The sequence below is a fragment of the Macaca mulatta genome, chromosome 5, assembly GCF_049350105.2.
Source record: "Macaca mulatta isolate MMU2019108-1 chromosome 5, T2T-MMU8v2.0, whole genome shotgun sequence".
NCBI classification, from domain to species: Eukaryota; Metazoa; Chordata; class Mammalia; order Primates; family Cercopithecidae; genus Macaca; species Macaca mulatta.
The window spans coordinates 128,162,594-128,178,015 of NC_133410.1; the positions used below are offsets into that span (position 1 = coordinate 128,162,594).

At 37.5% G+C, this 15,422-nt stretch overlaps 1 protein-coding gene across 1 annotated transcript in view; it reads left to right on the top strand.

The window, feature by feature from the left end:
* The first annotated feature begins 433 nt into the window (after positions 1-433).
* The window catches only part of MYOZ2 (myozenin 2), a 48,378-nt gene continuing 33,389 nt past the window's right edge, over positions 434-15,422 (top strand). The window contains exons 1-2 of the mRNA XM_015139140.3: positions 434-740; positions 1,274-1,363. Coding sequence (XP_014994626.3) covers positions 1,288-1,363 — 76 coding nt within the window. The 5' untranslated portion in view covers positions 434-740; positions 1,274-1,287. The remainder of the gene's footprint in view (positions 741-1,273; positions 1,364-15,422) is intronic.

The following is a 15,422-nucleotide window of genomic DNA, read 5'->3' on the forward strand; positions in this document are numbered from 1 at the left end:
GAGAGTGGTCAACTTTGCAGGGACTGGTCTCTGCAGGCTTCTTCAAAAAGCATGACCCAGTTATGAGTCTCAGCTTTTACCCAGCTTCATGGCTCATCCTCTAATGGTCCATTTCAAAATGCTTCCTGAGTTCACTATTCAAATACTATGCACTTTTCTGAACCTAGCATGAGTTCTCACTCCAGCTTAAGAACTGGCTCTATTGATCCACCCCTTCCTTTTTTCTTGAGTCTACATAGATATTACTGCCTATATTGTTCATTTTAATTATGAATAATCTATCATTCTGTTCTCATTCATGTGTGTGTCTCTTGCCCCCTCCATTAAGATGTAACATAAGAGCTAGATGTTTAAAAGTGTTTAAAATCCCTTTTGGTTACTATCTGTTCAAACAGAAAGTGCTCACTAAAAACTTTCTGCATGTCCAATGAATGCTTCATTTAACCGTCTCACAAACTAGAAACACAATGAGAGAGCCTAATCTTTCCCTGTTCCTCCCTTTCGCCAGGAAGATATGAGTAGCTAAAGTATTTGGTGCTATATATAGTCAGTTGATGTCAGCTGAATGCCAGTCTCTTCAGAAAAGCTCAGTCCCCAGTTTGAGTCAGAGCAGGGACCATGCTGTCCCAGGTTCAAGGATAAAAACCATCAGGCCCAAGTGCCATCCATAGTCCATCTCCAGAGTCTTCCTCCACAAACTGGGATTCATCCCCGCTGAAAAAGCACAATCTAACAACAAGGTAAGTATGTTGTTTCCTAAAATGTTTTATTAGTCAGTTGTCCAAGGAGATTCAGAGTTGTGACTCATAAATGGGTGTTCTCTGCTTTAAAGGGCAGCTGTTGCCAATATTAAAATGCTACCACCAAAGAATTCTGGTTTATCTAGTGTCTTCTTCATTCTTACAGTTTGCTGGAATTGATGGAGTGTGATGCTGGTACAAATGAAAGCCAGTGAGGAGACAATGATAGATTAAAATACTGTGGAGAAAAGAGAGGGAGGGGAAAGGAGACCAGCAATTTCATTGTTTCTCACTGCCTGATGATCATTATATTAATGTCCAGATAAGACTGGGTCTCTGTTCACTGTGACATTGCCTGTCAATGAATAACATACTCTGTCACCAGATAAGGAATGCATATTGAAGTCTTTCAGTAGCAAGCGATAATAACTTTTTAATAAAGAACAAAGATGTTGTCTTTCACAACAGTGATTATGAGACACTCCAAATGAGTTCTTCACATTGCCTCAATAATGTCCCTTTGTTTTTAACAGGGAACAAACAAACCATGCTATCACATAATGCTATGGTGAAGCAGAGAAAACAGCAAGCAACAGCCATCATGAAGGAAGTTCATGGAAATGGTATCAATAAAAATCCTTCGTAGCATTAATATAGATCAGCATGAATGTGGCTCCAACCTGACATTGTTTAATATTCCATAGTTTACTTCCTTTAAATTCTTGCTGTTCTGTCATAACAAACCTGGAGCTCTAAGGGGTATAGAAAAGCCTATGGTAACTAATCCTTTTGTAGTCATCCTTTCTCATTTGGAAGCTATTTTCAGAGGAACAACTGCTGTAAAAGGCATGAAGCAATCTGACAGCTGATGTACATTCTGCTTGGCCTGCCTTCCACATTATGAGTTAAGATCACTCTAGATCCTTTTTTTTTTTTTTTTCTGGACAAGTCTCATACAATCTTCTCTTCATTGTCCATCCCACATGGTTTAGCTTGATTTCTCTTACCTTACATTATATAAATCACTGAAAATAAGTTCTGTCATCTTTTTTATAAAGCTATTAAGTTGGAATTCATATTTATTGCTTATTATTTAACTCCATTTCTATTGCTTATTTATTTAACCCTTCAAATTTGGTAATTGATTTACTAACATATTTTGTGTGCAAAGTCTACTTTTATTTGTAACTTCTGAGAAAATATAAAGTTATTGTAGTCTTAAAGCATATGACTCAAAAAATATTAATATATATTACATACTAGGTACTATTTTACTCTCTCCTTTTCTTTAAATTCCAGCAAATAACTTGAGAAAGCAATGCTTTGTAACTTGCATTTTGAGTCTTATAAAGGAAATTCAACTTTGTTTATAAGCAAGGTATAGCATCAATTTTAAAAGTTAAGAAAAAATATTCAGGTACTCTTAGGAGCTGATTTGAGCCATTTCAGATATATTTGTGGAATTTTCAGAATGCCTCCTTATTTCCTCTCTACTGACAAGGAATGCAGCCTTTCACCACTACATTATTGAGACCTAGAAGCTTGAGACCTGGGAAGAGTATTGAGCATAATGTTTTCATATTGCACCTTCCATAAAGCAAGAGGAACAGAATCAAAGACTTTTAGGTGCTCTCCACACAATGTAGTCATAATTAAGAGGTCCTGTTGTTGTTTTCTATTTTCTGCAATACAAAACCACTATACTGGATTCAACTTGGTTCTCCTGTTTTACTATAATGTCAAATTAGCTTGGAATAAAATGAGAATAATTCTGAATCAGATGCCAGAACTGAACTCGTACCAATCCAAAGTTCCAAAATTCATGCCTCTTTTAAAATTTCATGCATCTTTGTATTTCCAGCTTCAAGTAGTTTACTTGAAATTATTTTATAGCTTCTCTGATCAATGTGTCAAAAATCAGATGATCACTGGAGTTTGTGACAAAATTGTTTACCTTAAAATAGACTTTTTATGTTATTGTTTTCTAATGGAATCCTAATCATAAAACAGTCAGTCCATTTAATGTATTCCAGCCTAAGTCATGTGTTGGAGTCTACTCTGTTAGCTCTGACATAGGTCTATAAAAGTAAGTTTTTTTTTTTTCCTTTTTTATAAACATAACTATTGTTTTATGAAAAATACTTGGGAAAAAACACACAATTATATATCAAAGTGGGGGAAACCCTCAAAACCACTATCTCACCACCAGTAAATCCTAGCTACGTACTCAGCTGAAACCCTCCCTCCCATGTCACTGGATGAGTTCCAGCTCCCTTAAGAGGAGTCACATGCTCTGTCTTTGTTGGAATGTCAAGTATTTCAGATAACGTGGGGATAATCAGACTCTTTCCAAGCTCATCCCAGATGAAATAACTTCAGTACTTTATGAAACAGCTCAAATATTTTTCTTCTCTTATTTCCTCTGACATTTTATATGGAACTTCACTATTTGATGATGTTTAGCGATCTGGAGCTAGGGGAGTATAATTTTTTCTCAGGATGCAGAAATAAAATGAACTTCAGAGAAACTTTTTTGGGAGTGATCCTCCAAACTTTCAAACATTTTGCAGCAGTAAAAATCTGGATAATTTAAGATAAAACATGCAACTGCTTTGATCTTAATTTTAAGACAAATAAATCAAATTTTGACTGGATTGTCCTTTATAAAGATAAATGGAAAAGGATGTTCCAGTCAAAATCCCCTTTTCCTACCTTCCCTCCTCTCCCCTTGTGCATCGGAATCTTTTTCAGCATCATAACTCATTTAATTTATATTACTACTTTCCAAAAACATTTAGCTTGGAGGAGTATAAAATGTGACAATGAGTTGGCTAAATCAGTCATTGTCCTCTGAACATGAGGTGGAAATTCAATCCCATTCTTGTAGGGGAAAGAGATTGCAGTGGGTGAGTCTTTGAGATAAATCGGTAGAAAAATATAAGAATCAGAAATGGAGAGTTTTACATCAGAGCCCTCATTCCATCAGAAGGAGAAATAACCTCAAAGAATTACTGAAAAATTCTCTTCATATAGATTATAATGCTAACTGCATAGAATGAGTAAGAGGTGGATAACTCCCAGCCTCTACTAATCACACCCCCAAATTGTTGCTTATTTTGAATCCATTATGATTTGGTTTCAAATTATATACTAGAAACAAATATACCACACTCCCAACAAATGACTAATAAAAAGCATCCCAAACATGAAGGCTGCCTGCTTTTAGATTTACCTTCCTCATATCATAGTTATGATTACCATCATCATCACCTTGGCAGGAAGCAGAGCTAATGGTAAAGCTGTCCTGGTTACTGTTGTGAGACAAACCTCTGTGCTTTATATAAAAGTATCTCAGCCACAATTGTTACCATCTAACACGTGCTATTGTAAAAGACAAAAAATAATTTGGCATTATCTGTGCATGAATTAGTTACGGAGACGAGAAAAGACGGCCTCTAATAGTCCCCACCCCTGAGCCCTGTGTAATTTACCCCTAAATCTGTACATATTTTCCAGTATTAATCATATTTTTCTCTTGTTCAGTAACTCATTTGAAACTTGAAGACTGAAGGAAGGAGAGAGGTAGGAAAGAATGAAAGGATAGGAAGTAATAAACTGACAAAGAGATGGGGCAATCAGAATAAAATAAGGAGAGGCACTCTAGAGAAACTGGCATCTGTTTAGAAATGCTGGGGGAAAGGAATTGGAATTTTAAAAACCGTAAGAACAACTGGGAGTATGATGTTCCCTGACTTTAAGCATGGATATTGCTGACAGTTTAGAATAAGAGCTTCATAAATAGAGAAGACCACAGTGCCTCCTAAGTAAGCTTTGGTCACCCTACAGTCCTCTTACCTGGGTTCTAGGAGGGCTTTTTTTGGTATGTTTTTTGTTTGTTTTTTTCTCCTCATGATTGGGCAACAGCTTTTCCCAGCACACAGAAGAGAACTGGGCAGGTTGTTTTTGTAACTTCAGGAAGAGAGCTTAGCTTTTGGTCTGAAAACAGGAAGCCCAGGTTCTAAATGGAGTGCTGTTGTTAATGTGGTACCAGGCGTCCCGGGTTCCAGACTAGACATCAGATTTCACATCAGAAAATGAGGAAGGCTGGATTTGCTGATACATCTAATTATAAAATTCCATGATTCTAATTTACTGATCTATGTGCAGAAGCCAAACATCAGTGTGTTTGAGTTCTTCCATCAGTAACAAAGGAAATGATAATATTGACGTAAATTGCAAGGACTCTTTGAAAAAGTACAAAGTCTAGAATTTCAGATGAACGATTACATGAAGACTGCTTTAACTTTTCTTGTAGGAGCGTATCTTAAACTCTAACTAATCAAATCTTCAAAATCAAAATGAAGATGCCAAAAAGGCCTTTCATACCTCCTATCAAATATAAAAAGTTTATAGAAGAAGAACTTAATGATTCAGTGTAAAATTTTGGTAATTTTCTGTTGTTTGTTTTAACCTTTCACATTAGCATTCTCATAGCCCCAAGAAAAATAAGAGCTAGAAAGGTTTGCACGTTTTATTTTGAAAACTGGTGTGGAGTCATATCTTGTGAATTCATAAGTTTTCTGAGCATCTAACCTCTAATAAGGCACTCCAGAAAACTAGTACAAGAGAACTAGGCTAAATTGTATTTTACACTGAAGTTGAAATTGCAGAGTTCAATTCTAGCTATATTATTCCATCATCCTAGCTTTCTTTGAAGGCTTTTTCACTCAAATATATTTTAGATACACATCCTATAAACAGTACTAGATTATTCTGTTTGTGTAATTCAATACATTGGTAATCTCATTTTTTGAATGTTTATAGATTTATGGTTTTTAAATAATGTTTTTATTAATGACTAATTTTTGAAAACTTTATAAAATAGCCTTAGAACTCAAATCAAGACAAAGACATATAAAATAAGAAAATGAAGAATCACAGATAGTATTCAAAATCAACTTTTTTATGTAGAGATAATTATCACAGAACTTTTTATCAATTGGAGTTTTAAGGCATTACCCAAAATCACAGTCTGGACTATGATCTTACATGTTACATGTAATATGTACATACATGTTACTTTATAGAAGAACATATTTTGTGCACTATTATTCAATTGCATAGGCCAACTGTCCAGGGACAGGAGGAAGAGTTCTGTGCAAATGCAGATAATCAATAAGCCCACCCTAAAGCAAATAAGCTTCAGCTAGCTACCCTCTAGTAATTGCAGTTGCCAATCATGGTAGAACAGTTTTAAAAGGTGTTTTGTCTTACTACAATTATTTGTAAGTGAGTGTCTTTGCAAACTATGGATTAAATTAACTCATCTAACTGAAGTTTACGGATCAGTATAAATGACACCAATAAGAAAGTATACCTAGCCATATTTATTTATTTATTTATTTTTTGAGATGGAGTCTGGCTCTATTGCCCAGGCTGGAGTGCAGTGGTGCAATCTTGGCTCACTGCAACCTCCGCTTCTTGAGTTCAAGTGATTCTCCTGCCTCAGCCTCCTGAGTAGCTGGCATTACAGGTGCCTGCCACTACGCTCAGCTAATTTTTGTATTTTTTTAGTAGAGATAGGGTTTTGCCATGTTGGCAGGGCTGATCTCGAACTCCTGACCTCAGGTGATCCGCCTGCTTCAGCCTCCCAAAGTGCTGGGATTACAGGCATGACCCACCACGCGTGGCCTTATTTTCAATAGATGATCTAATGCCACAAAGACAACCCTCTAAGCCATGAAGGCAAGGGTATGTATTCTAAATAAAACATATCATTTATCAAGCACCAAGATTAAACACACCATTAAGAACCCGTGCAAGGGTTTTCAGTGAAGGGCAGGGAACAGCTGAACTTGGAATCTGTGTGCTCAGCTGACAGCGTTCTTGACTCTGAAAGTTTAATGAGAGTGATCATGCATTAGATTCCTTAACTTACAAATGTTTCTGAAACCCTTGCTCCAGTGACATCATAAATTTAACTATTAGAAGGGAAGGGAAGGGAAGAAAACCTTGGAGAATTTTGTTTGTGAGTTTTATCTGTTTATGCAAAATATCCCTGACACTGATGAATGTGTCCATTAGTATGCTATTATATATTTAACAATTGGTTCTCAAATGGGGCAGCAGTAGGGATGTTTTGATTTGTAGAATTTGCCAATTTCTGTGATATAAATGCTCCCACCATGACCAAATTCAAGCTACCACCAAGGAAGCCCTAAATACAGAGTTGGAAAGAGATATGCAGTAGTAGAACATTACATATTTTCCCCATACAGATACAATGGATATAAATAACCTCAAGAGCATAACGTCTCTTCTATCTTTTATAATCTAAATGGAACTTGCTAGTCTGAATCCAGAATCAAAAAGTTGAAATATCGCATCCCCATCACACTGTCTAGTATGTTGAGGGATATTCATAGACACACTGAAAAATAAACTTGTTCATCCTTCCATGGTCCAAACACATAGTGACAGAGACTCCAAACACTTGCAAATAAGTAAGTGTGAATATTCCCTGTAGAACTCAGCAAAGCTGACGAGCAAATCTCAGGAAATTGTTGTAAAATACCCTCATGTATTCTGCTCTGTTTTTCTTATGCCTTTTCCATAGGCTATTTCTACCATTCCTGGGGACTGTGAAGCACAGCATTTTGTTTTGTTTTGTTTGGGGATGCTAGAGAGCCAAACAGAGCTGTTCTTCATTGCATTAGGAAGAGGTATAAAATATTTTAAACATTTTTAATAACAGACTTTATTTTGTAGAGCGGTTTTAGGTTTGCAGGAAAGTGAGGGAGAAAGTACAATAATTTCCCATATAAACTTCTTCCCCGCTGCTGTTTCCTGTATTATTAGCATCTTGCATCAGTGTGTATTTGTAACAACTGATGAACCAATATTGATAACTGTTGCAGTCCATTTTGTGCTGCTATAACAGAATACCTGAGACTGGGTAGTCTATACTGAACAGAAATTGATTCATGGTTCCAGAGGCCAGGTAGTCCAATATCAAGGTGCCAGCATCAAGGGAGGGTCTTTTTGCTGAGTCATCACATGGCAGAGGACAAGAAAGAAAAGGAGGCTGAATTCATCCTTGTATAAGGTCACAAATCCCACCCATGAGGGTGGGGTACTCATGGCTTAATTACCTTTTAAAGCTCTGAGCTCTTAATACTGTCACAATGGCAATTAAATTTCTTTCCTTTCTCTTCTTTTTTTTTTTTTTTTTTTTGAGATGAAGTCTTGTTGTGTCATCCAGGCTGGAGTGCAGTGGCCTGACCTCGGCTCACTGCAACCTCTGCCTCCTGGGTTCAAGCGATTCTCCTGCCTCAGTCTCCCGAGTAGCTGGGATTACAGGTGCACACCACCACGCATGGCTAATTTTTGTATTTTTAGTAGAGATGTGGTTTCAGCATACTGGCCAGGCTGGTCTCAAACTCCTGACCTCATGATCTACCCACCTGGGCCTCCCAAAGTGCTGGGATTATAGGCGTGACCCACCGCGCCTGGCCTGGCAATTAAATTTCAAAATGAGCTTTGGAAATGACACACATTCAAACCATAGCATTAACTAAAGTCCATAGTTTACATTAGGATTCACTCTTTGTGTTACGCAGTTCTATAGGCTTTCACAAATGCAGTGTCGTATATCTGCCATTAGAGCATCACACAGAATAGTTTCTCAGCCCTAAAAATCCCCTATGCTTCAGTTATGCATCCCTGTCTCTCTACTCCTTCCAAGTCCTTGGCAACTATGGATCTTTATGCTGCCTTCTAGTTTTGTCTTTTCCAGAATGTCAAATAGCTGGAATCATACAGTAAGTAGATTTTTCTGACTGGCTTCTTTTACTTAGAAATATGCATTTAAGGATTCTTCATGTCTTTTCATGGCCTCATAGCTCTTAATTAAATTTTTTATCTTGAGATTTTTTTTTTAGATAATCATAGTTTCACATGCAGTTGTTAGATATAATATAGGGCTATCCCATGTGCCCTTTCCCAGTGGTAACATCTGGCAAAACTATAGTACAATATCACAACCAGAATATTGACATTGATACAGTCAAGAGATGTAACATTTCCATTCCCATAAGGGTCTCTCATGTTGCCCTTTCATAGCCATCCCCACTTCTCTCTTGGCCCTATCTCTCCTTAAACCCTGACCAATCACTATTCTGTTCTCTATTTCTATAAATTTTCTGTAATTTCGAGAATGATATACAAATGAAATCATACATACAGCATATAACCTTTTGGGAATGGCTTTTTCATTCAGTGTAATTCTCTAGAGATTCATCCAGGTCTTGTTCTCAATGATTTGTTCCTTTTTGTTGCTGAATACCATGCTGTGGATGGACCACAGTGTTTTTAATAGTTTACCCACTGAAATACATCTGGGTTGTTTTCGGTTTTTGATTATCAAGAAGGAAGATGCTATGAACATTTGTATATATGATTCTGCAAGAACAGCAGTTTTCTTTTTTTTTTTTTTAAGGATAATAAGAGTGGCTAATTACCTTTATTTTTATTTTTATTTTGAGACGGAGTCTTGCTCATCGCCCAGGCTGGAGTGCAGAGGCATGATCTCGGCTCACTGCAAGCTCCGCCTCCCAGGTTCACGCATTCTCCTGTCTCAGCCTCCCGAGTAGCTGGAACTACAGGTGCCTGCCACCATGCCCGACTAATTTTTTGTATCTTTAGCAGAAACGGGGTTTCACCGTGTTAGCCAGGATGGTCTCGATCTCCTGACCTCGTGATCCGCCCACCTCGGCCTCCCAAAGTGCTGGGATTACAGGAGTGAGCCACCGAGCCCGGCCAGAACACCAGTTTTCTTTCTTTCTTTCTTTCTTTCTTTCTTTCTTTCTTTCTTTCTTTCTTTCTTTCTTTCTTTCTTTCTTTCTTTCTTTCTTTCTTTCTTTCTTTCTTTCTTTCTTTTTTTGAGACGGAGTTTCGCTCTTGTTGCCCAGGCTGGAGTGCAATGGCGCGATCTCAGCTCACTGCAACCTCCGCGTCCCAGGTTCAAGCGATTCTCCTGCCTCAGCCTCCCGAGTAGCTGGAATTACAGGCATGCACCACCATGCCCGGCTAATTTTTTGTATTTTTAGTAGAGATGGTGTTTCTCCATGTCAGTCAGGCTGATCTCAAAGTCCTGACCTCAGGTGATCCGCCTGCCTCAGTCTCCCACAGTGCTGGGATTACAGGCGTGAGACACCATGCCCGGCCAAGAACACAAGTTTTCATTTCACTGGGATAAATGTCCAGTATTGCTGGGTAGATCTGCATTCAGTTTATAACATAATTTATTAAATTGTTTTCTAGAGTGTCTGTACCATTTTACATCTTCAGCAGCAATGTGCAAGTGACCCAGTTTCTCCACATCCTCACCAGCAAATGGTGCTGTCATCATTCTTCATTATAGACATTCTGATAGGTGTGTAGTGATATATCATTGTGATTTTAATTTGCATTTCCCTAGTGACTGATGGTGTTTACCATCTTTTCAAATGCTTATTTGCAATCTGTATATCTTTTTCAGTTGAAATGCCTCTTCATGTTTTGGTCCACATTCTAATTGGATTGTTTGCTTTTTTAATAGTTAATTTTGATTGTTCTGTATTTATGCTAGACTGTTCTCAAAGTTACATGTTTTGAAAATATTGTTTCCCATCCTGTAGCTTGTCTTTTCATCCTCTTAGCAGGGTCTGTCTCAGAGCAAACGTTTTTAATCTTGATGATGTCCAGTTTATCAATTATTCCTTTTATGGATTGTGATTTTGGTGTTGTTTAGCAACTCTTTGCCTAGCCCCAGGTCCCAAAGTTAGACTAATGTGATTTTTCTTCCTTAGCCTGTTAACATGGTGAATCGTTGCCTAGCTCTAGATCTCAAAGACATAGCAATGTGATTTTTCTTCCTTAGCCTGTTAACATAGTGAATTACATTGATTGATCTTTGAATAGTGAAACAGCGTTGCCTCCCTGGATTAAACCCCACTGGCTCATGATATAAAATGCTTTCTATATATTGCTTAATTATATTTGCTAATAATATGTTAAGGATTTTGCTTCTATATGTATATGGGATATTGTTTTGTAACTTTTTCTGTGTGTGTGTGTTTTTTGTTTTGTTTTGTTTTTTTGAGATAGGGTCTCACTCTGTCACCCAAGTTGGAGTGCAGTGGCCTGATCTCGGCTCACTGCAACCACCTCTCAGCCTCAACTGATCCTTCCACCTCAGCCTCCCAAGTAGCTGGGACCAACGCACCACCATGCCCAGCTAAATTTGTGTGTGTGTGTGTGTGTGTGTGTGTTTGGTAGAGACGTGGTTTCACCATGTTGCTCAGGCTGGTCTTGAACTCTTAAGCTCAAGCAATCCACCTGCCTCAGGCCTCCCAAAGTGCTAGGATTACAGGCGTGAGCCACCCCGCCTGGCCTGTCTGTGTGTGTTGTCTTTCTCTGGCTTTGGTATCAGAATATCATTACCTTAATAAAACGAACTAGGAAGAACTCTCTTCAATTTTGGGGCAGAGATTATGTGGCATTGGTGATAATTGTTCTTTAAATATTTGATAGAATTCTCCAGTGAAATCATTTAAGTCTGAAGGCTTTTGGGAGGTGAGGAGAGGTTTAGATTATAAGCTGAATTGTCTGAATAGTTATACAGTTAATCAAGTACTTGTTTCATGTTGGGTGAACTGAGGTAATTTGTGCTTTTTGAGGAACTGGTCAATTTTTTCTAATTTTTCAAGTTTATGTGAATTTTTATGTAGAATTGTTTGTAGTATTAATATTCTTATTATCTGTTTGCTATCTGCAGTGTCTGTAATGATATCTCTTATTTTGTTCCTAATATTGTTAATTTGTGCCTTCTCTATCTTTTCTGTGTTAATCTCACTAGAGATTTATCAATTTTACTGATCTTTTAAAAACCAGCTGCATACCTCATTGATTTTCTCTATTGTTTTTCTGGTTTTTTTTTTTTTATTTCATTGTTTTCTGCTCTTATCTTTATTATTTCTTTCCTTCTGCTTGCTTTGGGTTTATTTTGTTCATCTTTTTTTTACGATTTCTGGGGTAGACACTTAGTTTATTGATTTGATACTTTTTTTCTTTTTTAACTTTGCATTTAGCGCTATAAATATTCCTCTCAGCCCTGCGTTAGCTGCTTCCCATAAATTTTGATATGCTGTATTTTTATATTCATTTAGTTCACTGAATTTTTCATTTCCTTTGAGACTTCCTTTTTTGTCCCATGAATTATTTAGAAGTATGTTGATCAGTTTCCAAGTGTTTGGAGATTTTACTGTTACTGCTCTGTTACTAATTTCTAGTTTGGTTTTATTGTGATCAGTGCTAACACTCTGAATAATTTAATCATTTTAATTTGTTGAGGTTTATTTTATAGCCCAGGATATCATCTATCTTGAAATATATTCCATTGGCACTTGAAAGAAATGTGTGTTCTATTGTTGTTGAATAAAATATAAATGTCAAGTAAGTCCTATTGGTTGCTAATATTGTAGAATTTTATATTCTTACTGCTCTTCTGCCTAGTTGTTCTATCATCTGTTAAGATGGGGGGAATTGGCCGGGCGCGGTGGCTCAAGCCTGTAATCCCAGCACTTTGGGAGGCCGAGACGGGCGGATCACGAGGTCAGGATATTGAGCCCATCCTGGCTAACCGGGTGAAACCCGTCTCTACTAAAAAATACAAAAAATTAGCCGGGCGAGGTGGCGGGCGCCTGTAGTCCCAACTACTCGGGAGGCTGAGGCAGGAGAATGGCATGAACCCGGGAGGCGGAGCTTGCAGTGAGCTGAGACCCGGCCACTGCACTCCAGCCTGGGCGAAAGAACGAGACTCCGTCTCAAAAAAAAAAAAAAAAAAAAAAAAAAAAAAAAAAAAAAAAAAAAAAAGATGGGGTGAATTGAAGTTTTCAACTATAATTGTAAATTTGTCTGTGTCTCCTTTTAGTTCTACATTTTTTTACTTTAAATATTGTGTAGCTCTGTTTTTGGTGCATATACGTTTGGGATTTCTAGGTAATCTTTGTGGATTCGCAATTTAATCATTATATAATGCCCTTCTCCGGTCTCTGGTAAATTTTGTTGCTCTGATTTTATCTGATATTAATATCAGATAATATTTGGTTGATGTTGCTTGATATCTATTTTTCCATTCTGTTACTTTCACTTGCTTATAATGTTATTATAGGCAGTGAGTTTCATGTAGGCAGCATAGTTCAACAAACCATAGTTGGTTCACTTTTAATCCAATCTGACATCAATTGATGTATTTAGATTATTTACATTTAATTTATTAATGTATTAGATCTTAAGTATGTAATTTTTATTTTTTTCTGAGACAGAGTCTTGCTCTGTCACCCAGGCTGGAGTGCAGTGGCGGGATCTCAGCTTACTGCAAGCTCTGCCTCCCAGGTTCACACCATTCTCCTGCCTCAGCCTTCCCAGTAGCTGGGACTACAGGCGCCCACCACCACACCCGGCTAATTTTTTGTATTTTTTAGTAGAGACAGTATTTCATCTGTTAGCCAGGATGGTCTCGATCTCCTGACCCCGTGATCCACCTGCCTCGGCCTCCCAAAGTGCTGGGATTACAGGCGTGAGCCACGGTATAGAGTTTTCAAATGTATCTGTTCATATAGCTTTCAGGAGTTGCTCTAAGTATTGCATTATATATGCATAACTTTTCACAGTCTACTGATGTTGTCATTTTACTAGTGCAAGTGAAGTACAGAAAATTTATCTACTTTTGACCAGGCACGGTGGCTCATGCCTGTAGTCCCAGCACTTTGGGAGACCGAGGTGGGCGGATCACTTGAGGTCAGGAGTTCGAGATCAGCCTGGCCAACATGGAGAAACCCCGTCTCTACTAAAAATACAAAAATTAGCTGGGCGTGGTGGTGGCAGGCACCTGTAATTCCATCTACTCTGGAGGTTGAGGTAGGAGAATCAATCGAACCTTGGAGGCGAAGGTTGCAATGAGCCGAGATCAGGTCATTGCACTCTACCCTGGGTGACAGAGTAAGACTTTGTTTCAAAAAAAAAAAATCTACTTTGATGCCTTTTTATCCTCTCCTGTTTATAAAATAATGGTCTTAAGTATTTCTTCTACATACATTTACATCAATCAATGTTATAATTTTGGCTTCCACAATAAAATATAATTTAGAAAGCTCAAGAGGAGAAGGAAAGCCTGTTGTATATACCTATATTTCTGCTTACTATATACCTTCTTTATCTCTGATGTTCCAGGCTTCCTTCTTTTATTGTTTCCTTTCTATTTTAAAAAAACTTCATTTTAGCCATTCTTTTAGGGTAGGCTTTCAGGCAACAAATTCTGTCAGTTTTCCTTCATCTAAGAATGTCTCAAGTTCCCCTTTATTTCTTGCAGGATATTTTTCACTGAGTATGGGATTCTGGGTTGACAATTCTTTTCTTGCAGCACCTAGAAAAATATGGTACAATTTCCTTTTTGCCTCCATGATTTCTGATGAGAAATCCACTATTATTCTAGTTATTTTCCCCTTATAAGTAAGTTGTTTTCCTCTGGTGGCTTTCAATATTTTTTCTTTGTCTTTAGTTTTCAGAAGCTTAATTATAAGTCTTGTTGTGAGTTATATGTGTTTATTATGTTTAGGGTTCTCTTAGCTTCTTGAATCTGTATGTTTATATCTCCTGTCAACTTTAGGACATTTTTCAGTCATGATTTCTTTAAGTACTTTTCTAGCCTCCCCTTATTTTTCCTCTCCTGGAACTTCAATGACATGAATGCTATATCTTTTATTAGAGTCCCATGAATCCCTAAGAATACCTCGTTCATTTGTTTTCAAGTCTATTTTTCTCTGTGTTGGTCTTATTGGGGAAATTCTATTATTCAAACAGCTAAGTGATTTTTCTCATTTGCCCCCTCTATTTTACTGTTGAGCCCATTCACTGAGCTTTTTACTCAGGTTATTATATTTTTAGTTCTAAAATTTTTATTTGGTTCTTTACATCTTTTATTTGTTGGCTGAGTTTTTTTTTGTTTGTTTGTTTTTTGTTCCTGCTGCTGATGGAGTCATCGGCAAAAAAACCTTTCCATTTAAAGAATTTGTTTCAAGTGGTTTCCTAACTGCTTTCTGAAGCATTGTTTTAAATTATGGGTACTTTAAAATCTTTGTCAGATAGTTTTAATATCTCAGGCATCCCAATGTTAGCATTTGACTGTTTTTTTTTTTTTTTTCATTCAGTTTGAGATTTTTCTAGTTCTTTGTATGATAAGTGATTTTCATATTTAAGCCTGGACATTTTCACATTATGTTCTGAGATGCTTGTTCTTTAAATAAACCTTCTTTTTCATCTGTTCTTATCTGACACTGCTCCAGCAGAGAAAGCAGAGTGCCAACTCATTGCTGCCAAGTGAATGTAGAAGTCTGGGTTCCCTATTTGGCTCCACTGAAACTTGAGGGGAGCCTCTTTGTTATTGCTAGAAGAGGACAGGAGTTCAGACTCCCACATAGCCTTCACTAAGACTGTGGAGACAAGGAGCTAGTTACTGGCCAACAGGAATGAAAGTCCCAACTTCCCACTCAGTCTCTCTGACACCACCCTAGTGGGAGTATTGGAGAAACTTGCTACAGCCTCACAGGGTGAAATTCTGGGCTCCCCACAAGATCTTAATGT